This window comes from Mus caroli, unplaced genomic scaffold (assembly GCF_978045245.1).
Source record: "Mus caroli unplaced genomic scaffold, Mus_caroli_1 scaffold_18, whole genome shotgun sequence".
Lineage (NCBI taxonomy): Eukaryota > Metazoa > Chordata > Mammalia > Rodentia > Muridae > Mus > Mus caroli.
Window position 1 is genome coordinate 77214834 of NW_028227273.1, and position 24923 is coordinate 77239756.

At 38.1% G+C, this 24923-nt stretch overlaps 1 protein-coding gene across 1 annotated transcript; it reads right to left on the minus strand.

The window, feature by feature from the left end:
- On the minus strand, positions 1-24058 carry LOC147000516 (uncharacterized). Its single transcript, XM_085832775.1, has 5 exons — positions 23853-24058; positions 9205-9806; positions 3071-3413; positions 2764-2824; positions 1-1467 (listed from the first exon to the last, which is right to left on the minus strand). Exons 3-5 carry the CDS (start codon positions 3102-3104, stop codon positions 186-188), a joined length of 1377 nt encoding a protein of 458 aa, XP_085688901.1. The 5' UTR covers positions 3105-3413; positions 9205-9806; positions 23853-24058; the 3' UTR covers positions 1-185.
- Positions 24059-24923: the final 865 nt, after the last annotated feature.

Sequence of the window (24923 nt, forward strand, 5' to 3'; positions counted from 1 at the left end):
GTAAAAGCTTTGCTACACTGGTAACATTCATAGGGTTTTTCTCCAGTATGTATTTTTTTATGATTTCGAAGAGTACTGTGACCTGCGAAGGCTTTGTAACATTGATTACATTCATATGGTTTTTCTCCACTATGTGTTCTTTTATGGATCTGAAGACTTCTGTGATATGCAAAGGCTTTTCCACATTAGTTACATTCATAGGGTTTCTCTTCAGTATGTGTTATTTCATGACATTGAAGATGAACAAATTTTGTAAAGGCTTTGCCACACTGGTTACATTCATAGGGTTTCTCTCCAGTATGTGTTCTTTTATGGATTTGAAGATATCTGCGACATGCAAAGGCCTTGCCACATTGATTACATTCATAAGGTTTCTCTCCAGTATGTGTTCTTTTATGGACTTGAAGAGTTCTGTGATATGCAAAGGCTTTGCCACATTGTTTACATTCATAGGGTTTCTCTCCAGTATGTATCCTTTGATGACACTGAAGATGAACATATTGTGTAAAGGCTTTGCCACACTGGTTACATTCATACGGTTTCTCTCCAGTATGTGTTGTTTTATGTTTTTGAAGATATCCAAGACATGCAAAGGCTTTGCCACATTGATTACATTCATAGGGTTTTTCTCCAGTATGTCTCCTTTCATGGATTTTAAGATAACTGTGACATGTAAAGGCTTTACCACATTGTTTACATTCATAGAGTTTCTCTCCAGTATGTGTTCTTTCATGGACTTGAAGACTTTTGTGATATGCAAAGGCTTTGCCACATTGATTACATTTATAGGGTTTCTCTCCACTATGTTTTCTTTCATGGATTTGAAGACTACTGTGATATGCAAATGCTTTGCCACATTGATTACATTCATAGGGTTTCTCTCCAGTATGTGTTTTTTTATGTCTTTGAAGATATCTGCGAAATGCAAAGGTTTTGCCACATTGATTACATTCATAGGGTTTCTCTCCAGTATGTGTTTCTTCTTTATGGATTTTAAGAGTTATGGAATATGCAAAGGCTTTCCCACATTGGTTACATTGATAGAGTTTCTCTCCAGTATGTGTTATTTTATGACTTTGAAGATGACTAAATTGTGCAAAGGTTCTGCCACACTGGTTACATTCATAGGGTTTCTCTCCAGTATGTATTCTTTTATGAATTTGAAGATTGCTGTGATTTGCAAAGGTTTTCTCACATTGATTACATTCATAGGGTTTTTCTACAGTATATGTACCTTTACGGATTTCAAAATGGCTGTGACATGAAGAGGTTTTACCACACTGGTTACCATCATAGACTTTTTCTCCAGTATGTGGTCTTGTATGTATTTGATGATCAGTATAAGACATGAAAGATCCAGTGCTCTTATATAACTGATGATGATGGTTTCTTGCAAATGCTCCATCATATTGAATATATTCAAATGGTTTCTCTCCAGCATTAATTGGTCCATCCCTTTGAAGATGCCTGTGATATAAATAGAGATTAACACATTAGATATTTTCATAGTATTTCTCTACAATAAGATTTTATTTAAGCCTGTGTATGCAATTGGTACATGTATAAGTTTTACTCATTAACTATACCAATGAATCATTTATCTGTATGGATTAGGTTAACAATCTATTCTAATTGTAAAGAGGAATCAGATATAATAAGGTTCTGTCATGTTGTTTTTATCCATGTTGGTTTGATTCATTATGCTTATTATTTACATCTTTAAAAGTACCTGTGATGGAAAGAGCATTTATTACATGGCTCAAAGTTAAAATATCTTTTTCCTTTATGATGTTTTTCATATATTTGACAAAATGTGCAAGCATTCACAGATTTACCACAATGGTTGGATTCATGAATATTCCTATAATATGAACCATACAACATTTGGAAAGTTCAACAGGAGAAACAGAACATTTCTACATTACTAATACTCATAGGGATTTTCTGCAGTCTGAGGTTTTTGATGTATTCACAAAGAAGTTATGATTTTAATTAATTGTACACCTTCATAATTTTCAACAAATTTATTCTAAGTTGGGAAAATTAACCAATCTTCTAATTGTCCTGAGAGAGCAATATTGGTTTTATGTCAAAATGGCTAAGGCAGAGAAATTGTATCATTTATGTTCAATGAATAGATGATAGATTAGAAAGACAGATACATAGACAGATAGACAGACACATAGACAGACAGAGATATATCTGTCCCATATAATACAACTACGTAAGGAGAATAACAAAATATATATACCTTTTATTCACTTAGTTTTAATTTTGGTTCCTCATAGACATGTGGCATTTAGATTAAGGTTTCACAACAAACTTTTTCACTTCCATGAACTTCCACACTCAATAATATAAGCAACTTTGCCACAAGTATATGAGTAACATCAGTATACTATGGACTGTTTGCATATCAGACAGTTTTGGATATAAACTGATTTCATATTCAATGTGTACACTTTTAATACTAGCTGAGTGGTATGAGACTAAACAGACTGGCAGATCTACACTGTAGAATGAATGGGGCTGTGCTTGAAATGGTACTGTCTGTTAAGGCAGTATTTCCGTGTTTTCTGTCTTACAGGAAAGCCTTACAAACACAATCAAATACCTGACACTGAGTTGTCCTTTTTGTGAGTATTTAATAATCAGTATCCATAAAACTGTGCTTATTTACACCCCTGATTTTAACTAAAACTTCAAGAACAAACTAAGATTTCTTCAAAGGCATATTTGGATCAGCATGCACAAGAAAATTACCATCTGGGTCTTCCAGAATTTTCACAATCTTCTTCAATATTGTCATCTTCCCAGTTATAGCCTAGAAGACAGTACAAGGAAATACATGATATATTTGTGGAATTCAGGCAAAATTTAAGAAACTATCTTCAGTGATCCTTACAAACAAGCCTAATTTATTCTCATCATTCTTCCTCCTTCTCAAATGAAATTGTAGAGGTACATCAATAACAACAAGAAAAACAAACAAACACAAACACATACAACCACACAACTAAAATACAGTTGCCCCCTCTTTCAAAAGAAGAAACAACAATCACAATCTTACCTATGGCAGTGAGGTTCTTATAGGTTTCGAGCATCACATCTTTGTAGAGACTCTTCTGGGAAGGATCCAGCAAAGCCCATTCTTCCTGAGTAAAGCTCACCAGTACATCATTGTACGTCACTGCGTTCTAAAACATCCCATGTATATGTACAAAAGTAGCATGAGAATGAAATATTAGACATGTACATTTCATTGACAATATTTTCAAATAATGTTGGTAGTTCGCCCACTTGTTACTTTACACAGAAGTTATAATGTACTCATGATCACCAAGTCATATTTGAAGGAAACTGAATAATGAGTTCTCATCTGTCATTTCTTCACCCTTTGAGTTGGAGAAGGTCTTCGAAGACAAAAGCCAATGAATACACATAAAGAGACAAGCAAAAAAAAAAAAGATCAATAGTAGTAAGCACACAGAGATATTGTATGAAATATTGTCATTACAAAAGTAATGAACAAGATGCTTAGATTCGAGAATGCATTTAATTACAGCACTGAGGATACAGAGGCACAAATATCTCATTGTTCTTGATGCCAGCTTGGTATAGGCAATGAGTTCTAGGATAGTCAGAGTTGTATACTATGTCACAGTATCCCTTACAAAAAAAAAAAAAAAAAATCAATTAAAGAATCAAATCACCTCTAGCCTAGAGACACAGATCAGTGAAAAAATGCAAGTATCATTGGATTTTTGACGAAGAATAGGTCAGATTAACTTAGAAGATGTAAATAGAAGAAATCTGCTTAGTTATTGTTCCCTGAAAACTTGATAAATATATAAATATAATGGCCCAGTTTCAATTATTTAGGAGCTAGCTTTGTTACTACAGGCACTGACATTTGGCATACCAATGACTGACAAGAATTCCCTTAGAGTAGAAACTCTAAGGGAAGGCTCTGAGGCCCAAATGTGGGTAACCTTAGTCAAATATGTAACAGCTTGAATATGGAATCTGAAGAAACCACCTCCAGTACATGGACAGGGCCCCAGTAGAGGCTCTCACATCCAACATTTTCACCTCAAAGTTGTTCCTTACTAAAAGGAATGTGGGGACAATCATGGAGCTGAGCATGAACAAATGGCTGAACATTCACTGACCCAACTTGGAATCCATCCCCTGGGTGGTCACCAAACCCTAACATTATTACTGATGCTATGTTGTAACTGCAGACATGAGCTTAGCATCTTAGCTTAGTTCTTTGAGAGGCTCTACCAATAGCTGAATGAGACAGTTGCAGATACTCACAGGCAAGTTCTGGATAGATAGGATTAACATAGTAAAAATAACCACACCCAGATACCCCTTCTCTCAGAACATCTCTGTAAGCCCAGCCTGGTCTTTTGGCACCTATGAACACATACCTGTAACATATACCACAAAACCCACATGAGACAACAGATACTGAAGAAAAATATCAGATCCTATTACAAAACACTATACTCAACAAAAGTTGAAGAAATGTAGATGAAATGGACTGTTTTCTAGACAGTTACCAATACCAAAGTTAAATCAGAATCAGATAAACCTTCTAAACAGTCGTATAACTCCCTAAAGAAATAGAACCAGTCATTAAAAGTCTCTGTTAGTGCCAGGACATTCCAAACCCAGGTGCTAACAATGTGACCCATGACCTGTGTTGCCAAGCCAACAACCTCAATCCCAGAACCCATTCTGCTCACCTCCCACCCTTACTTGTGTGATGTCATTTTCCATATAAATTAGGAGATCAACCTCTCCTCACTCTCTTTCTTCTCTACCCCTCTACTTGCCTTGCTGTCCCCTTTGTCTATACACAATAAACCTCTCTCATGTGAAACCCCTTGGGATTGGTGCACTGTTTGGTATATCTGGTAAATAAATATTAATATTAATATCAATAATATATGAGTCTCCCAACCAAAAAAAAAAAAAAAAAAAAACCACCCAGGATAAGATGGTGTTAATGTAGAATTCTATCAGATCTTCAAAGAAGAATACCAATACTCTTCAAACTATTCCACAAAGTAGAAACAGAAGGAACACAACCCAGTTCATTCTATGAAGCCACAGTTACACTGAGTACTCCCCCTTGGAGATGGAGTGGTTTCTGTGTAATCAGGAATTTTTCGCAATTTCTTTTCATAGAGGATTCATAAGAGATTTTTTTGTTTTTTTTTGTTTTTTCTTTTTTTGTTTAAGGCACTTATTATTGAGGATTTTTGCGTCGATATTCATAAGGGAAATTGGTCTGAAGTTCTCTATCTTTGTTGGGTCTTTTTGTGGTTTAGGTATCAGAGTAATTGTGGCTTTATAGAATGAGTTGGGTAGAGTACCTTCTGTTTCTATTTTGTGGAATAGTTTGTGAAGAACTGGGATTAGATCTTCTTTGAAGGTCTGATAGAACTCTACACTAAACCCATCTGGGCCTGGGCTTTTTTTGGTTGGGAGACTATTAATGACTGCTTCTATTTCTTTAGGGGGTATAGGACTGTTTAGATCATTAACCTGATCTTGATTTAACTTTGGTACCTGGTATCTGTCTAGAAACTTGTCCATTTCATCCAGGTTCTCCAGTTTTGTTGAGTATAGCCTCTTGTAGAAGGGTCTGATGGTGTTTTGGATTTCTTCAGGATTTGTTGTTATGTCTCCCTTTTCATTTCAGATTTTGCTAATTAGGATGCTTTCCCTGTGCCCTCTAGTGAGTCTGGCTAAGGGTTTATCTATCTGGTTGATTTTCTCAAAGAACCACCTCCTCGTTTGGTTGATTCTTGGAATAGTTCTAGTTTCCACTTGGTTGATTTCACCCCTTAGTTTGATTATTTCCTGATGTCTACTCCTCTTGGGTAAATTTTCTGCGTTTTTTTCTAGAGCTTTTAGGTGTGTTGTCAAGCTGCTAATGTGTGCTCTCTCTAGTTTCTTTTTGGAGGCACTCAGAGCTATGAGTTTTCCTCTTAGAAATGCTTTCATTGTGTCCCATAAGTTTGGGTATGTTGTGGCTTCATTTTCATTAAACTCCAAAAAGTCCTTAATTTCTTTCTTTACTCCTTCCTTGACCAAGGTATCATCGAGAAGAGTGTTGTTCAGTTTCCACGTGAATGTTGGCTTTCTATTATTTATTTTATTGTTGAAGATCAGCCTTAGTCCATGGTGATCTGATAGGATGCATGGGACAACTTCAATATTTTTGTATATGTTGAGGCTTGTTTTGTGACCAATTATGTGGTCAATTTTGGAGAACGTACCATGAGGTGCTGAGAAGAAGGTATATCCTTTTGTTTTAGGATAAAATGTTCTGTAGATATCTGTTAGATCCATTTGACAAGGGAGCTAAAACCATCCAGTGGAAAAAAGACAGCATTTTCAACAAATGGTGCTGGCACAACTGGTGGTTATCATGTAGAAGAATGGGAATTGATCCATTCCTATCTCCTTGTACTAAGGTCAAATCTAAGTGGATTAAGGAACTCCACATAAAACCAGAGACACTGAAACTTATAGAGGAGAAAGTAGGGAAAACCCTCGAAGATATGGGTAAAGAGGAAAAATTCCTGAATAGAACAGCAATGGCTCGTGCTGTAAGATCGAGAATCGATAAATGGGATCTCATAAAGTTGCAAAGCTTCTGCAAGGGAAAAGACACTGTCCATGAGATAAAAAGACCACCAACAGATTGGGAAAGGATCTTTACCTATCCTAAATCAGATAGGGGACTAATATCCAATATATGTAAAGAACTCAAGAAGGTGGACTCCAGAAAATCAAATAACCCCATTAAAAAATGGGGCTCAGAGCTGAACAAAGAATTCTCACCTGAGGAATACTGAATGGTAGAGAAGCACCTGAAAAAAAAAATCCAACATCCTTAATCATCAGGGAAATGCAACTCAAAACCACCCTGAGATTCCACCTCACACCAGTCAGAATGGCTAAGATCAAAAATTCAGGTGACAGCAGATGCTGGCGAGGATGTGGAGAAAGAGGAACACTCCTTCATTGTTGGTGGGATTGCAAGCTTGTACAACCACTCTGGAAATCAGTCTGGCGGTTCCTTAGAAAATTGGACATAGTACTACCGGAGGATCCAGCAATAGCTCTCCTGGGCATATATCCAGAAGATGTCCCAACAGGTAAGAAGGACACATGCTCCACTATGTTCATAGCAGCCTTATTTATAATAGCCAGAAGCTGGAAAGAACCCAGATGTCCCTCAACAGAGGAATGGATACAGAAAATGTGGTACATTTACACAATGGAGTACTACTCAGCTATTAAAAAGAATGAATTTATGAAATTCCTAGGCAAATGGATGGACCTGGAGGGCATCATCCTGAGTGAGGTAACACAATCACAAAGGAACTCACACAATATGAACTCACTGATAAGTGGATATTAGCCCAGAAACTTAGGATACCCAAGATATAAGATACAATTTGCTAAACGCATGAAACTCAAGAAGAATGAAGACCAAAGTGGGGACACTGTGCCCCTTCTTAGATTTGGGAACAAAACACCCATGGAAGGAGTTACAGAGACAAAGTTTGGAGCTGTGACGAAAGAATGGACCATCTAGAGACTGCCATATCCAGGGATCCACCCCATAATCAGCTTCCAAATGCTGACACCATTGTATACACTAGTAAGATTTTGCTGAAAGGTCCCAGATATAGCTGTCTCTTGTGAGACTATGCCGGGGCCTAGCAAACACAGAAGTGGATGCTCACAGTCAGCTATTCGATGGATCACAGGGCTCCCAATGGAGGAGCTAGACAAAGTACCCAAGGAGCTAAAGGGATCTGCAACCCTATAGGTGGAACAACATTCTGAACTAACCAGTATCCCGGAGCTCTTGACTCTAGCTGCATATGTATCAAAAGATGGCCTAGTCAGCCATCACTGGAAAGAGAGGCCCATTGGATACACAAACTTTATATGCCCCAGTACAGGGGAACACCAGGGCCAAAAAAATGGGAATGGGTGGGTAGGGAAGTGGGGGGGAGGGTATGGGGGACTTTTGGGAGAGCATTGGAAATGTATTTGAGGAAAATACGTAAGAAAAAAATATTAAAAAAAAATAAAATAAAAAACACTCGGAAAAAAAAAAGTTAGATAAAAATGTATAAGCACTTTTTAGAATAAATTTTTATATTTATGATTTCTTAGACACACATTTACATAATCCTATTAAGTCCAGTATACAGAGAAAATAATATGTGTATTGATAGATGTGCTGCATGACATGATATGATCAATATATATTAAAAATATGTTTTTATTGTCATGTATTTCTTACATATTCATGATTAGTTTGTGGCAATTAAATAAAAAAATTGCGAGAAATGACACAACTATGTATTCATACTTATTATTAGTTGTGCAAATAAAAGTTTAAATTCTTCATAATGGAAGCTTTACCTTCATGACATGCTACTCTAAAATGTGGACACTCCTACTACAACTCATGCATTGCATACCCCTCGTTTACTCAATATGTATCTTGACTGTTGACTGGACTTCCAATTATTGCTGAAGCTATTACAGAAGTCCTCACATTGCTGCTGAGTGATGGCAGCAGGATATCCAGTCCAAATGTTCATAGTCTTCTTCAACTCTTCTGATCAACCTATTAAGTTTTATTTTTGTTTGTGTGTTTGTTCCTTTCTGTTCATCTTTATCTATACCTGCATCTTTTGTTGTTGTTGTTGTTGTTTTGAGACAGGGTTTCTCTGTATAGCCCAGGCTGTCCTGGAACTCACTTTGTAGACCAGGCTGTCCTGGAACTCAGTAATCTGCTTGCCTCTGCCTTCCAAGTGCTGGGATTAAAGGTGTATGCCACCATGCCCGGTCTATACCTACATCTTAAGTCTTATGTTTTTCTTCTTTTTTTTTCAACCACATTTTTAACACAGATTTATTTATTCATTTTAATCATTTACTTTATAAGTATTGAAAGTGGATTTATTAGAGTGGGTCTCATGCTGTGGGCCAATTAGTCCAAACAGAGGTGTAAATCAATGGGAATTTGAAGAATCCAGTAGTGCTTCAGTACTTGTGCCTGAGTATCAATATCTCAGCTGGTCTTCAGTATATACTGGAATCCATATAGGAAAAAAAAATACAAGTTAAAGAATGTACAAAGTATGTTACTAATACCTCACATCTTCAAAATTCACCTCAAAATCCATACTGGGGAGAAACCTTAAGCATGTAAAGAATGTATGACAGTCTTCACTGCTATCTCTCATGTTCAAGACAAAATCATTGATAGCATTTTTGAAGAACAAGATATTCTCTTCTGTATGAAATGATCATACATTTTGTAGCCACTATAGTATTGACATTATGGTATCTTCTTGAGACAATAGTAAAGGTTGTTTTCAATTTCAAAGTTATTCATTCTTTGTCTCAATCCACAGTTAAAGTATTATTCCAATGCCTTCTTTAATTTCTTTCTGCCTTCTGATCATGAAGCTCTGACTATTAGGATGGCATGATGAAATTTATATATTCCATGAATAACTGCTAATAAAATACATAATGAAATTACTAATAGGAGAATTTTAGAGCAGTCCTATGGATGGTATCAGAAGGTCAATATAACTCAAACTTTGTATATTTCAATTAAATTATGTTCCTGTGTTCTCATCAAAAGCAGAAACTGCCAACGTGTTGAGAATTGAGTTTCACAGTACATTCTCCACAATATAATTTTTCCATGGAGAAATAATCATGAAAACCCACCAGCAAGATTTGTCCTATATTTAGAAACGTAGAACACTGAATTATAACATATATACCACACAGGTTAATAGCTTTGATAGAGAGAGTCTTAAAAGTTGTCAAATGCTCACACTAGGCAACATGGAAAGTGAGTTTTCTGCCTATCTTACGATATGTTTTATACATGTAAACCTGAATTTAATATGGTTAGTGGTATAGGAAATTCAAGTTGTGGTAATGAATAAAAATTAATCATTCTTAATGATATAAAGCAAAATATCTATATGAGTGCAAGATGACTGATAACATTAAACTATATCAACCTGTTTCTATGTAACCACTGTAATGTTAATTCTCTTTCAGATCCAATGTAATTGAGAGAAATTAGCTACTTTCTTTAGGAATTTATTTCAAATACAATGCAACCTGAAATTATTTGTACAATATCATTCTCAATGGCTGTATCACATATTCTAGTCACTGTATCATAGCTAATCATGTAGAATATTAATTTAACATATATATGCCTTTTATAAAATACATTTTTAATCATTATTTCAAAAATATTATTTCCTATCTTATATGATAGAATAGATCTTGATGCTTTCACAAATAAGTCAGTGTATGGAAGGTGCACAGAGCACTTCTCACACTAGAACAAATGTTGACTTATTACTTGAACTGAAAAAAAAATCCACCAGTTCAAATAACATAAACTTTGAGATGAATTTATAATATACGCCCCATTTGCTCTAATAACAGTGGTGTCAAACTTACAAATTTTACAAGAGTACATCAGGTTTTTTTAGGGGGAGGTCAGGTAGATTTACTTTTTTATCTTTTGATATAGGGTCTAATTTTTTTTCAATATATATGAGCAGTATTTTCCAAGGGCTATGTAACCCTCAAAACACAATTGAGAGCACTGTAAGCAATGAAAGATGATCTAAAGAAACAATTTCAGACAATGAAGTATACAGTGGTCTGTGTTAGTAAGAATGATATTTTTATGCCATTCTATAAAGTAATATAGAAGCAAATCACAAAAGTTCCTAAGACATTGGGAAAATGAACTGCAAAAAAGAAAGGCCTATTGTGGCCCACATGACTGCCTTGATTCACAATTGTTGATTTTAGGTGCCAGCAGTAGAGAAGGAAGCTCAACAAATTGCTAAGCCTTCATTTTGCCAAAGGTGCAGAGAGGTTCATCCTCCTTGGAAACACTTGGAAACTAACTGACTCAGTCCTTTTTTTCAACTATTATACAAGGTTACTTGGTGCTAGGAAAGTTCAAACTGCTAAACTTTTATTGTCCTTTCTGTCTGTGAGGACACACAAGCCACACAAGTCTCAAGCCAAAACTAAAAGTAAGAACTTCAGGATTGCCCACGAGTGTCTTAGAAACAAATTCTGTGCAAGTTCCACCTATCACCAAGTGTGTATTTCTACGCAGACAACATTTCCTCAAAGTTCAAACAGTCTTAAAACCATTTCTCAGCCTATACTTATTAAAGCAAACTTACTGATTAAGCAAATGCTTTACCAAAACATTTCACTCATCCAAACACAAAGGATTTACTCTGCATTTCATTTAAAGCCAGACATAAAAGCTTTCCTTTACATATCATTACACACAACTGAATGTTGATGAGAGCATATGGACTAATTCATAAGTCTTTGAAATAGCAGGTCCATTCAATGGTTTCTCCAGTTGTGGAGGTAATTTCAGATTTAACTAGAATTTGATACACTTGATGGCAAATTCAATGCATAAACACCAAAATTAATTGTATCATTCTACAGTCAGGTTGTCATATTAGCTATTATAAAATTGTATGCGTCATCTCCAAGAAGCTTTTAAGTATGATGGAAGGATAAGGCCTTTAAATGCCCTGTGTTCTTCATCCTCAAGAGTACACCAAGACCTCCAAATACTTGGGTGTTGGCTTAACCTGCTGCTCTGAAGATTTTATATTGGTAATAAAATGTGTGGAGTATTTAGGTCTTATGGGCTCTCCAAAACAGCATTATTTGCTTCACCTACATGGACTCCACCTCTTAATTGATGGTTTTCACAGGTAACTACCAAATCTCAGAGTCACAGAAAGCCAGAAGAAAGAGTTGGATACCATACTCTAAAGACAGATGCCAAAGGATTTGAATGCTAGGTATTCAATTTGGGTCATCAGTAAAAGAAGGGAGCATTCTCAAATGCTCTGGAAATTTTACTTTTCACGTTTTACTTTTATATATGTGGAATTCTTGAAAGGGCATGAACTTTTATGCCTGTGTGCACACTCATACTCACACACACACACACACACACACACACACACACACACACACAAATTCATTTTCATAAGTACAGAAAACATCCATTAGAAACAGTGACATAAGACTGTGTGCTCCATCACCCCCTTCCCTCCCATGCACACATCTCACAGCATGACTCCCAGAAGTTCTGACATTACCAGACTCACAGGTGAGTCTTCCACACCTGACCTAACTGGGATCCCCATCCTGGGCCCCAGAAGACACAGTAACTCCCACCCTGCCAGAGATACACACTTCTGGTCTGAAACAGCGCCCTGGAACAGCACCAGTACCCTAACTCCACCTAGACCCAGAGTCAGCTTGACTCCCAGGATGTTTGGCACAGCCAGGCTCACAGATCAAGTGCTCCAGAACCCCACTCCCCACACCCAGAGACAGCATGAACCAAGGAGGCCCAACCCAAGGAGGTTCTTAGGAGGGACAAGCACCAGTCAGAGACAACAACATCACATAACAACAGAGATAACAGGATGGTGTGAGGCAAACACAAGAACATAAGTTACAGAAACCAATGGTAGTCGGCAACATCACAACCCAATTCTCCCAATACAGTAAACGCTGGATATCCTAACCCATCTGAAAAGCAAGATTATGATCTAAAATTCCCACCTCATGAAAATGATAGAGGATCTTAAGGAGGAAATAAATATCTCCCTTAAAGAAATAGAGGAGATTATTAGAATTGGGAACAAAACACCCATGGAAGTAGTAACAGAGACAAAGTTTGGAGCTGTGACGAAAGGATGGACCGTCTAGAGACTGCCATAATTGGGGATCCATCCCATAATCAGCCTCCAAACGCTGACACCATTGCATACACTAGCAAGATTTTGCTGAAAGGACCCTGATATAGCTCTCTTGTGAGACTATGCCGGCACCTATCAAACACAGAAGTGGAGGCTCACAGTCAGCTATTGGATGGATCAAGGGATCTGCAACCCTATAGGTGGAACAACAATATGAACTAACTAGTACCCCCCCCCCCCCCGCACCCCACCTCGGACATTGTGTCTCTAGCTGCATATGTATCAGAAGATGGCCTAGTCGTCCATCAGTGGAAAGAGAAGCCCCTAGGTCTTGCAAACTTTATATGCCTCAGTACAGGGTAACACCTGGGCCAACAAGTGGGAGTGGGTTTGTAGGGTAGGGGGGTAAGGTATGGGGGACTTTTGGGATAGCACTGGAAATGTAAATGAAGAAAATACCTAATAAAAATAATAATAAAATATATGAGAGATAAAATGAAAAAAAAAAAAAAGAAATACAGGAGAATATAGCAAAATAGGTTCAAGCCCTTAAACATAAATCCATTAAAGAAATGGAGAAAACAACAATCTGAAACAATAATTTGGAAAGTAAGAAGTCAAAGTATCATAATTAGAATTCATCATACAATAATATACATAGTGACTCTAAAAATTCCAGTACCAACTTTATATAGGTGATAAATACTCTCAGGAAAATGGCTTGATACAATGTTAACAAACAAACAAATAAATAAGTAAATAAATCAGTAGACCTCTCCTATGCCTCCTATATACAAAAGACAAATAGAGAAAAATCAGAGAAACAAAACAGCTTCAAATAATGTAAAAAGGTTACAGTAACTTTAAAACAGAAACTGAAGTACATGCATGATAAAAAGTTCAACCTTGCCAGGCAGTGGTGGCGCATGCCTTTAATCCCAGTGCTTGGGAGGCAGAGGCAGTTGGATTTCTGAGATGGAGGCCAGCCTGGTCTACAGAGTGAGTTCCAGGACACCCAGGACTGCACAGATAAACCCTGTCTTGAGCAAAACAAACAAACAAACAAACAAATAAATAAAAAATAATTAAAAAGTTCAACTATGTGAAGAAACTGAAAAAGATATAAGAAGATGGGGAAATCTCTCATGCTCGTAGATTAGTATGATTAATAGCCATCTTGCCAAAAGTAATCTACAAATTACATAAAATCCCTTTCAAAACTAAAAAACTAGATAGTAATAGAGCTTGAAAGGATAATTTCCAGCTCCCAGGACAAAAACCCTGGAGAGCCAAAGCCATCTATTACAATAAAATACCGGCAATATAGCCAGGCAGTTGGTGGCGCATGCCTTTAATCCCAGCACTTGAAAGGCAGAGGCAGGCAGATTTGAGTTCGAGGCCAGCCTGGTCTACGGAGTAAATTCCAGGACACCCAGGGATACACAGAGAAACCCTGTCTCCAAAAAATAAAAATAAAAAAACTGTGCAATATATTGGCACACAAATACACAATTGATTATGGAATTGAGGTATAGACACAGATATAATTCCTATGACATACACACATCTGGTGATTGCTAAGGAACCAAAAAACATACAAAAAAAGCCAATAACAATAAACAAAGAAACAAACAAAACATACCAAAAAACACATAGCACCTTCAACAAGTGGTGCTTGTTAAACTATAACATGCTCTACATGCAGAAGAATGTGCAAACAAATCTATATTCTTTATCCTGAACAAAATAGAAGTCCAAGTGGGTTAAACACTTAAAACCAGACACACAGGACCTGATAGAAGAGAAAGCGGGAAATGGCCTTGAGTGCACGGTCAGAGGAGACACATTAGTGGTCTTATGGGAGGAACACTAATAGTTCAGGCAATAAGAACAGTAATTAGTAAATTGGACATCATGCAACTGTGATGTTTCTGGAAGGCAAAAATCTAGTCAATGGGACAAGAGACAGACTACAAAATGGGAAAAGATTTTTGCCATATCCAAATCTCATAGTGTTATATAATACAAAAATATGAGACATAATATACAAAGATATATACAGACCTCAAGAATCTAGATAGTCTAAAAATAAAAACAAACAAACAAAAACAGATAAAAAGCCGGGTTCATATATTAACAGAGACTTCTCAACAGAGGAATCTTCAATGGCTTAGAAACAAGTATTCAACATTATAGAAAAGGAAAGGAAACCTTCTATGTCATTAAACATGTCAGAATAGTTAAGATCAATAACAGAGTGACTGTTCACGTTACAGAGAATATACCTCTGCAGCTTGTGAGAGACTGCAAACTAAAACAGACACTGTGTAAATCAATATCATGGTTGTCAGAAAAAGGGGAATCCATCTACCTCAATACCCAGATATACCATTCTCTTGGGCATTGTGGTGGTTTGCATATTCTTGGCTCAGATAGTGGTCTTATAAGGAGGTGTGGCATTGTTGGAGTAGGTGTGGCCTTGTTTGAGCAGGTGTGCCACTATCTGGCTTGGGCTTTAAAATCCTCATGCAAGCTGCCTGGGAGACAATCTTCTCCTAGGAGCCTTCAGAAGAAGATGTAGGTACTCTCAGGTCCTCCTGCACCATGCCTGCAAGGATGCTAGTGCTCCTGCCTTGATGATAATGGAGAGAATCTCTGAATCTGTAAGCCAGCCTCAATTAAATGTTGTCCTTATAAGAGCTGCCTTGGCAGGCTGGAGAGATGGCTCAGCGGTTAATAGCACTGTGTGCTCTTCTGAAGGTCCTAGGTTCAAATCCCAGCAACCGCGTGGTGGCTCACAACAGTCCATAACAAGATCTGACTCCCTCTTCTGGAGTGTCTGAAGACAGCTACAGTGTACTTACATATAATAAATAAATAAAAATCTAAAACAGAGCTACCTTGGTCATTGTGTCTCTTCACAGCAATAAACACCTAAGACAGGCATACATGCAAAAGTTTCTCCATCTACAATAGACTTGATCAACTCTGTTGATAGGAGATTTATTTGTACTAGCCAGATACTAAAAACAAAATTATATGTCCCACAGCTGAAGTATGGATAAGAAAAAAAAAAGGTACATTTACACCATGGCCTATCACTCCTATCACTCAGCTGCTCCTTCTACAGACCCTGATAGGTTAGAGGAAGAGGAGAGATATAGAGGGAAGCATGCACCTTTCTGGAAAGGGGAAAAACAACAGACTCCATGGTAAGATTGGGGTGAATGTGAAAAGAAGTGGGAGGGATCATTTAGATGGGAATGTAGGAAGAGAGCAGGAGATACAAGAAGAAAAGAGCTGGAATTGGGAATTTCCAGGTTAGTATAGGAACTCAGTGTACTGAAAACCTTTAGGAAACAATGAGGGCGATCCTATTGACCATGACTAAAGGAGTTTCTGAACTGGCCATCTTTATAGCCAGCAAGGTTGCACTGTGATGAAAGGTTTGCATTTCCTTGAGGTGTTGGCCAAAGAGGTCTCTAAAGATCTCATGCTGATTTTCGGGAGAAAAATTGCTCACTGAAAACTGACCTCAGGGACTCATTCTTGAAGACAACTTTGACACAGCCAAATCAAACTGAAAATCAAGTGTGTAAAGGCTTGGGTCTTTCACCCCTATGTTCTAGTCTCTCTATAGAGAGAGGGTACCCCCTGGGGCACAAAAAGAAAATCCTGGACATAATAAAAGCTACAAAACCCTCCAGCTGCAATCACTCCAGCCTGAATATAGTGCTGAGCTAAGGGTGTGACACTTTTTTGAGTGCCCAACCAATATTTGGATTAACTTGAAGAGCTGGACATCAGAGGGAACCCATGACTTACACTGTCTGGATTTCTAGGAATCCTCACATGGACTTATTAGGCAAAAATGGGGCTGGCATGTGTGTTAGCTAGGCCTTATTCCTCTATGTCGTGGCTATTAGCATGGGCATTTGAATAATTTCTCTCACTGGGAGCAGGTGCTTCTTTTGCTTGGTCTTGACCCTCTTTTCTTCCCATTTGCTTGCCAAGTCCAGGCTCAAAAGGAGAGCTTTCATCATGGCTTTTCTATCTTGTTTTGAGAGAACAGAAGAAGGGGAGGGGATCTATGGAGGAGTGCGGGAAGCGGGTGTGGCTGCAGGCCCAGTGAAACCCCCTTATTTACTGCCTTGCCTGAGCATGAGCAGGAAGGCTGCATGCCTGGGCTGCCTGTCAGGCTGGACAGTTCCTTGTGATTCAGATCCATCACCCTATCTGTGAAGGTTCTGAGCTAGAGCCTGGAGCGTTTGTGAATTCTGATTGGATGAGGTGGGGTGGAGCTAGAAGGAGGTGAGTTGGTGGGAGTAGTAAGTAGTGAGTTGTTGTTTAGCCCTTGCCTTAGGTAGAAGCCAGAAGTAGAATAGGAGTAGTAGCTCTTGTCCTACGAAAAAGCTGCTGGGGAAGAGAGCTGTAAAAGAAAAAGCCCGAAGTAAAGTTGCTGCTTGAACCGGACCTGTGTCTATGCTGTTCCTGTAGCCGCCCACCCAGGGATGCCAACGACAGAGGATGAGGATAGAGGAGGGTTAGGGTAAGTGAATGGAGTGGAGGGAGGAAAACAGTGGCCTTGGTACACTGTATGAGAGAAGAATCTAGTTCCAACTAAATGAGTTCAACATTTCCTAAGTGAAAACTCATGGAAGAAGGGAAACAACAATAAACAAAGAAGAGCATAAAATGAATACAAGGAAAGCATTATTTTGATAGATACAGTTCTCATTCTGTTTGGGTACAAGATGAACATCATGCAGGAGTTCATGACAAGCACATTCCTAGGCCCTAACTTAATTTAGGAAATCAGAAGTTTTGCTCACCTTAAAGTGAAAACTACACACACACACACACACACACACACACACACGACATAAAACTCACTCATGTCATTTTCTTGTGTTATTTTTCAATAGTTGGAATAGTGGAATTACAGAGGTAACTGCTCACTGAATTCTAAAAATATTCTTGCTTCCCTTTAAGAAAACCTAATGTTTGAATTAATATTCAAATAAAAAATACATCTTTTTGGCCGGGCAGTGGTGTCCCATGTCTTTAATTCCAGCACTTGGGACACAGAGGCAGGCGGATTTCTGACTTCCAGGCGAGCCTGGTCTACACAGCGAGTTCCAGGACAGCTAGGGCTACAAACACACACACACACACACACACACACACACACACACACACACACACACACAACAAAACTGTGTATCAAAAACCAAAAAACGAGAAAATAAAAACAAACAAAAAATCATCTTTAATGTTACAGAGTATTGATGATACATTCATTATATAATACATTAAGTCTTTCTAGTTTGAGCCAGTCCCTGAGCAGACCTTGGCTGCTAGCTGTGCACCCAATCCCACAACACCTAGAGGAAGGTGCACTCCAAGGTGCTCTAACACACCCAGGATTACAGGATAATAGGATTACAGGATGGCAGAACTTAGTCACACCAGGATTTCAGGATCCCAAAGGCATCTTGACTCCCAGGAGCTCTTATACCCAGGATCTCAGGATCACAGACAGAGCTGGACTCTGAGTTCTGACACAACCACAATAACAGGAGAGACACGCTCTAGTCAGAGACAGTGAGTGCAAGTAATAATAGAGATAATCAGATGGGGAGAGGCAAGAACAAGAACATAAGCCACAGAAACTAAGGCTATCTGGCATCATCTGCACCCAGTTCTCCCAGCATAGCAAGTCCTGGATACCCCATCACACTGGAAAAGGTTTAGATTTAAAATCACTTCTCATGATGATAATAGAGGACATTTTTTAATTGGATATTTTCTTAATTTACATCTCAAGTGTTCCCGGTTTTCCCCCTCCTAAAAGCCCCTTATCCCATACTCCATCTCCCTGCTTCGCCCTTCACCATCAATTACCATAGATGGAGAAACCAAGATATTCCGTGACAAAAACAAATTTACACGATATCTTGCCACAAAGCCAGCCTTACAAAGGATAACAGAGGGAAAATATAAATCAAGGAGGGAAACTACACTCTAGAAAAAGCAACAAAGTAATCTTTCAACAAACCAAATAGAAAATAGCCACAGAAACATAAAAATAATATAAAAAATAACAGGGAGCAGCAATCACTATTCCTTAGTATCTCTTAACATGAATGGACTCAATTCCCTAATAAAAAGATATAGGATAACAAACTGGATGCATAAACAGGACCCAACGTTTTGGTGCAAACAGGAAACTCACCTTAGTGTCAAAGACAGATACTTACCTCAGAAAAAAAGTGCTGGAAAACAATTTTCCAAGCAAATGGTCCCAAGAAACAAGCTGGAGTAGCCATTCTAATATCAAATAAAAGCAACTTTCAATCGAAAGTTGTCTAAAAAGCATAAGGAAGGACACTTCATACTGGTGAAAGGGAAAATCTACCAAGAGGAACTCTCTAGTCTGATCATCTACGCTCCAAATGTAAGGGCAACCACCTTCATGAAAGAAATGCTACTAAGCCTGTAAGCACACGTTGCTCGTCACACAATAATAGTTGGAGAAGTCAAAACTGCACTCTTATCAGTGAACTGATCATGAAAACACAAAATAAACAGAGACACACTGAAACTAAGAGAAGTTATGGACCAAATGGATTTAATAGATAGTTATAGAAGATTTCATCCTAAAACAAAAGAAAATGCCTTCTTCTCAGTACCTCATGGTATAATCACCAAAATTGACCATAGAATCAGTCACAAAACAGTCCTCAACAGATACAAGAAGACTGAAATAATTCCATGCATCCTGTCAGATCACCAAGGACTAAGGGTGGTCTTCAATAGTAACAAAAAACAACAGAAAGCTGACATAAACATGAAAGCTGAACAATGCCCTATTCAATGATAATTTGGTCCAAGAAGAAAAAAAGAAATTAAAAACTTTGTAGAATTTAATGAAAATGAAGGCACAACATACTAAAACTTACGAGACACAATGAAAGCAATGCTAAGAGGAAAACTCAGCTCTGAGTACCTCCAAAAACAAACTGGAGAGAGCATACACTAGCATCTTAACAGTACACCTGAAAGCTCTAGAACAAAAAGAAGAAAATAAACCCAAGAGAAGTAGACAGCAGGCAATAATCAAACTCAGGGCTGGAATAAACCAAACAGAAAGAAAAGGAACTATGCAAATAATCAACAAAACTGGTTCAAAGAAGCTGGTTCTTTGAGAAAATGAACAAGATAGGTAAACCCTTAGGGCACAGAGACAGTGTCTAAATTAACAAAATCAGAAATGAAAAGGGAGATATAACAACAGAAACTAAAGAAATTCAAAATGTCATCAGATGCTACTACCAAAACCATATATTACACAAAACTGGAAAATCCAGATGTAAATGGACAAGTTTTTCGACAGATAATAAAAACCAAAGTTAAATCAGGATCAGATAAATAATGAAACAGTCCCTTAAGCCCCTAAAGAAATACATGCAGTCCTTAAAAGTCTCCTAAACAAACAAACAAACAAACAAACAAGAAACGCCCAGGACAGACGGTTTTAGTGCAGAATTCTATCAGACCTTCAATGAAGACGCACTACCAATACTCTTCAATCTAGTTCACAAAGTAGAAACAGAAGGAACACAACCCAATTCATTCTATGAAGCCACAGTTACACTGAGTATTCTCCCTTGGAGATGGAGTGGTTTCTGTCTATTCAGGAACTTGTCACAATTTTCATTCACAGAGGATTTCATAAGAGATTTTTTTCCACTTGTACCATGTTTAGTGGTGTTTCAACCAGAGTTTAAAAACTGGAAGAGGGGGCTGGTGAGATGGCTCAGTGGGTAAGATCACCCGACAGCTCTTCTGAAGGTCCGGAGTTCAAATCCCAGCAACCACATGGTGGCTCACAACCATCCGTGATGAGATCTTACTCCCTCTTCTGGGGTGTCTGAAGACAGCTACAGTGTACTTACATATAAATAAATAAATCTTAAAAAAAAAAAAAAAAACAAAACTGGAAAAAAAAAAGATACTACTGATCTCCCCTCCAAATAGAGCAGCTCAATATTCTACAGCTCTCTTTGTGAATTCAGATGAGCAAAATGGTTTGTATGTCTCTGCAGCCACTCACACTTCTTTGTAATTTCAGGACAACAACTGAAGCCCGCATGCCAAACAATGGCAAAGAACAATTTAATGTCTGCTTTGTGCCAGGCACCATGCACACCTGAAAAACCTCTGAAACTCAAAACTCCTTATGTGGCCTCGAATTTAATTTCCATGAAACACAACATGTGGCTGGTAATTCAATTAAATTCAAAAAATTAAAATCAAATCAAATTAAATATTCAAAAGAAATTAAATTAAAAACGTTGCAACAATTGAAGGTAGATGTGGCCATAAATGTGAAAACAAGGAGTGGTTAAAGGGAAGTGAAGGAAAAGGAAATAAAAAGGAAAGGAACATGGCTATTCCTAGACATGGTGGAACAGAAAGTTTATTGCAGATATATGGGAGAGTGGAGTTAGAGACAGGCACATCTTAGAGAGTGACCAGGATCAAGTGGAACCAAAGCCATGTGAAGAGAGGAAGGAGAGGAGAGGAAAACCAGACTAAGTGATGAGGTGGGTAAATGATAGATGAAAAAGATATTCTAACAAATTTGGGTGGATTACATAAGGAAGGGGAGCAGGGAGATGTATACCCCAATCCCTAGGATCCAGGGTGGGTTTTGTTAGGCATACACTGTAAAGGGTAACTGGTGGATTTGGGGATAAACTGACATTCTGGCCTGCTTTGATTTGTTAAATAGGCACCTAAGCCATTTGTGCTGGGCCATAAGACATAATAACAGTGAGAAAGGATAAACCTAAAGGATTTAATTATAATATCAAAATGTATTTTTAAAAGTTGATATTGTCTTTATGATTGAAAAGTTATCCAAGAATTAGACAAACCAGGTATTACTCATACATTTCGCTCCCAATGCACACTGTAAAATTGGAATAGTAAAATTCCTACTAGGCATAGACACAGAAATTTGTCAAGCACTTAAGTGTTGGTTGAATTCATGTACATACAGATATTTAGTTTATAAAAATTAATTCATTTCCTTCTCTAGATTCTTGATTGTCTTGTTCTGTGAACCACCTAAATTTTCAAGTTTGGACTTTTATTGATCATCTAACATTGATAACATTAATATTATTATCACTGATAATAGAAGGTATTTTCAAAGAAAGCTCCCTCCATCATTCTTCCCACTCCCTTTGGTTGCTGTGAATACACCATTTTCAAAGTTGGTCAGTGAAATCAATAGTTACCAACGTCCCTCTTGATCTATAATTTCCCCTAGAAAGTCGTGGAGGGAGGAGAACATTCATTCATTCATTTCTTCATTCATATCTCTCTGTCTTTTTCACTCATTGACCAGTCAGGGCTTATCCTGGAAGAATTTATATGCTTCTGTTCAGGCATTGGACAGCAGAAGCAGGATTAGGTGTTCAAAGAAATTACACAGCAAAAGGTAAGCCTGGGCTATAGAAGAAATTCCTCTAAAGAGAAACAAATAATCATAGCAGTTGAGAAAACGGATAAAATACTTAAATTCTCCAGAAACACTAAAGAGAAAAAAAAAATCTAGATGTTCAGAGAAATTCTAAGAAAATGAAACTGTAAAAGTGTTATCAAGAATTGACTTCTTTAAAAGATAGATATTATTGAAAGTATGAATAGCTACAGTGTCTTTCAACAAGAGCAGGCCATTACCTCGTAGGCAAATACAGCAAACCAGTAGCCAACATCAAATTAAATGGAGAGAAAACTTAAAGCAATCCCACTAAGATCAGGGACTAGACAAGGTGGCACACTTTCTCCATAACTATTCAGTATAGGACTTGAAGTCCTAGCCAGAGCAATTCGACAACAAAAGAAGATCAAGGGGATACAAATTGGAAAAGAAAAAGTCAAAATATCATTATTTGCAGAGGACATGATAGTATCTATAAGTGACCCTAAAAATTCTACCAGAGAACTCCTAAACCTGATGAACAACTTCAGTGCAGTAGCTGGATATAAAATGAACTCAAATAAATCAGAGGCCTTTCTCTACAGAAATGATAAACAGGATGAGAAAGAAATAGGGAAACAACACCCTTCACAATAGTCACAAATAATATAAAATACCTTGGTGTGACTCTAACTAAGGAAGTGAAAGATCTGTATAAGAACTTCAAGTCTCTGAGAAAGAAATCAAAGAATATCTCAGAAGATGGAAAGGTCTCCCATGCTCATGGATTGGCAGGATTCGTACAGTAAAAGTGACTATCTTGCTGAAAGCAATCTACAGATACACTGCAATCCCCATCAAAATTGGAACTCAACTCTTCACAGAGTTAGAAAGGGCAATTTGCAAATAATTCTGGAATAACAAAAATCCTAGGATATCAAAAACTATCTCAACAATAAAAGAACCTTTGGTGGAATCACCATCCTGAAACTCAAGCTGTGGTACAGAGCAATTGTGATAAAACAAAACAAAAACAAACAAACAACCCCCTGCATGTTACTGGTACAGTGACAGTCAGATCAATGGAATTGAATTTAAGACACAGAAATAAACTCACACAATGGAGCTCAAACCATCCAGTGGAAAGTGGACAGCATCTTCAACAAATGGTGCTGGCTCAATTGGCGGTTAGCTTGTAGAAGAATGCGAATTGATCCATTCTTATCTCCTTGTACAAAGCTCAAAGCTAAATGCCAAGACAACAACTTGTAGAATACACGAAAGAAACTTAGCCTGTCTGCCTTTGGCATCCTGCTAAGGTGTTTCTATACACAGGACCCTGCTCGAAAGGTTTTGTGAATATTCAGCCCAGATAGTGAAGTTACGCGGGTGCCACTGTTGGGTCCAGAAGCGGCTAAAACCACGAGGCAACTCACAGGTGCCTGCATGTAGCGCTGGTTCCGACCCAGCCTTCCATAGGACCCACCACACCCGATCCCGCTCCTCACCTCTGTGGGAAGTGACAATATCCTCATCATGTCGCACTTTCAGAACTTGCCTGAGCTTCCTTCACAGTACCCAGCAGCACACAGGACAAATCACTTAAACCTGCTTAATTACAGGGAACCAGCGAAATGGATTCCGGAAAAACCACCCTCCTCTTATGACTGGCAGATCCCCCAGGGAATCAGGAAAAAGCATTCCGGAAGAACCACCCTGCGCTTTTGACTGGCAGATCGCACATGGAACCAGCAAAATGCCTTCCGGAAAAACCACCCTCTTCTCATGACTGACAGGTCCTCCTCAATGCCGTGATTGGCCAGTAAATCCTGAGTGACAAGATCAACTCTCTCAGGGTGAGAAGGTAAGAAAGCAACTCGGAATAGTGGTTCAGTGCACAGGCTTCCAATGTAGACGCACACCTATTCCACATCAGCAGAGATTTGTATTTTGGTAGCAATTGTCCAAGGTTTCCGATAGCCTACACGCCAGCCTTTGCCGCCCCATCTCTCCAACTCACCTCTGATTGGCTGCGTGCTCCTCCCCTTTGTGGCCTGTGACCTTGTTCTAAAGAGCCAGGACTCAAATTCTTGCCTGTGTGTCCACTGCCCCCAGAAGGCGCTTCCTCTCATTGCTAGTGGGATGAAGCATATTACTAAAGTTGCAGTGGAGTGAAAAATCTGTCTCACATGTGGAAGTGTGCCCAGTTTAACTGCTAATTAAAGAGTGACTTTAAGAAACAACGTTTTGTATTGTGGCTTCTTACTGGGTTCAGGTAAATTGCACAAACTTTCCAGGTGGAGCTCTATTGTTATTCTATAATCTACTATTCTATTGTCTATTCCTCAGTAGGAAAGTGCCAAAAAATAAAATAAAATCTTAAAATAAACCAAAAACACAGGTGTACTAGGAAAATGCTGTAGGGTCTCTCTATGTATGTGGAAAGTGGATTTATTAGTATGGCTCACAAGCTGATAGGCAACTCTTCCAACTATAACTCTATACAAATGGGAAGTTGAGCAATCCAGTGGTTGTTCAGTCCATGTGGCTGAATGTCTCAGCTGGTTTTCAGTATATAC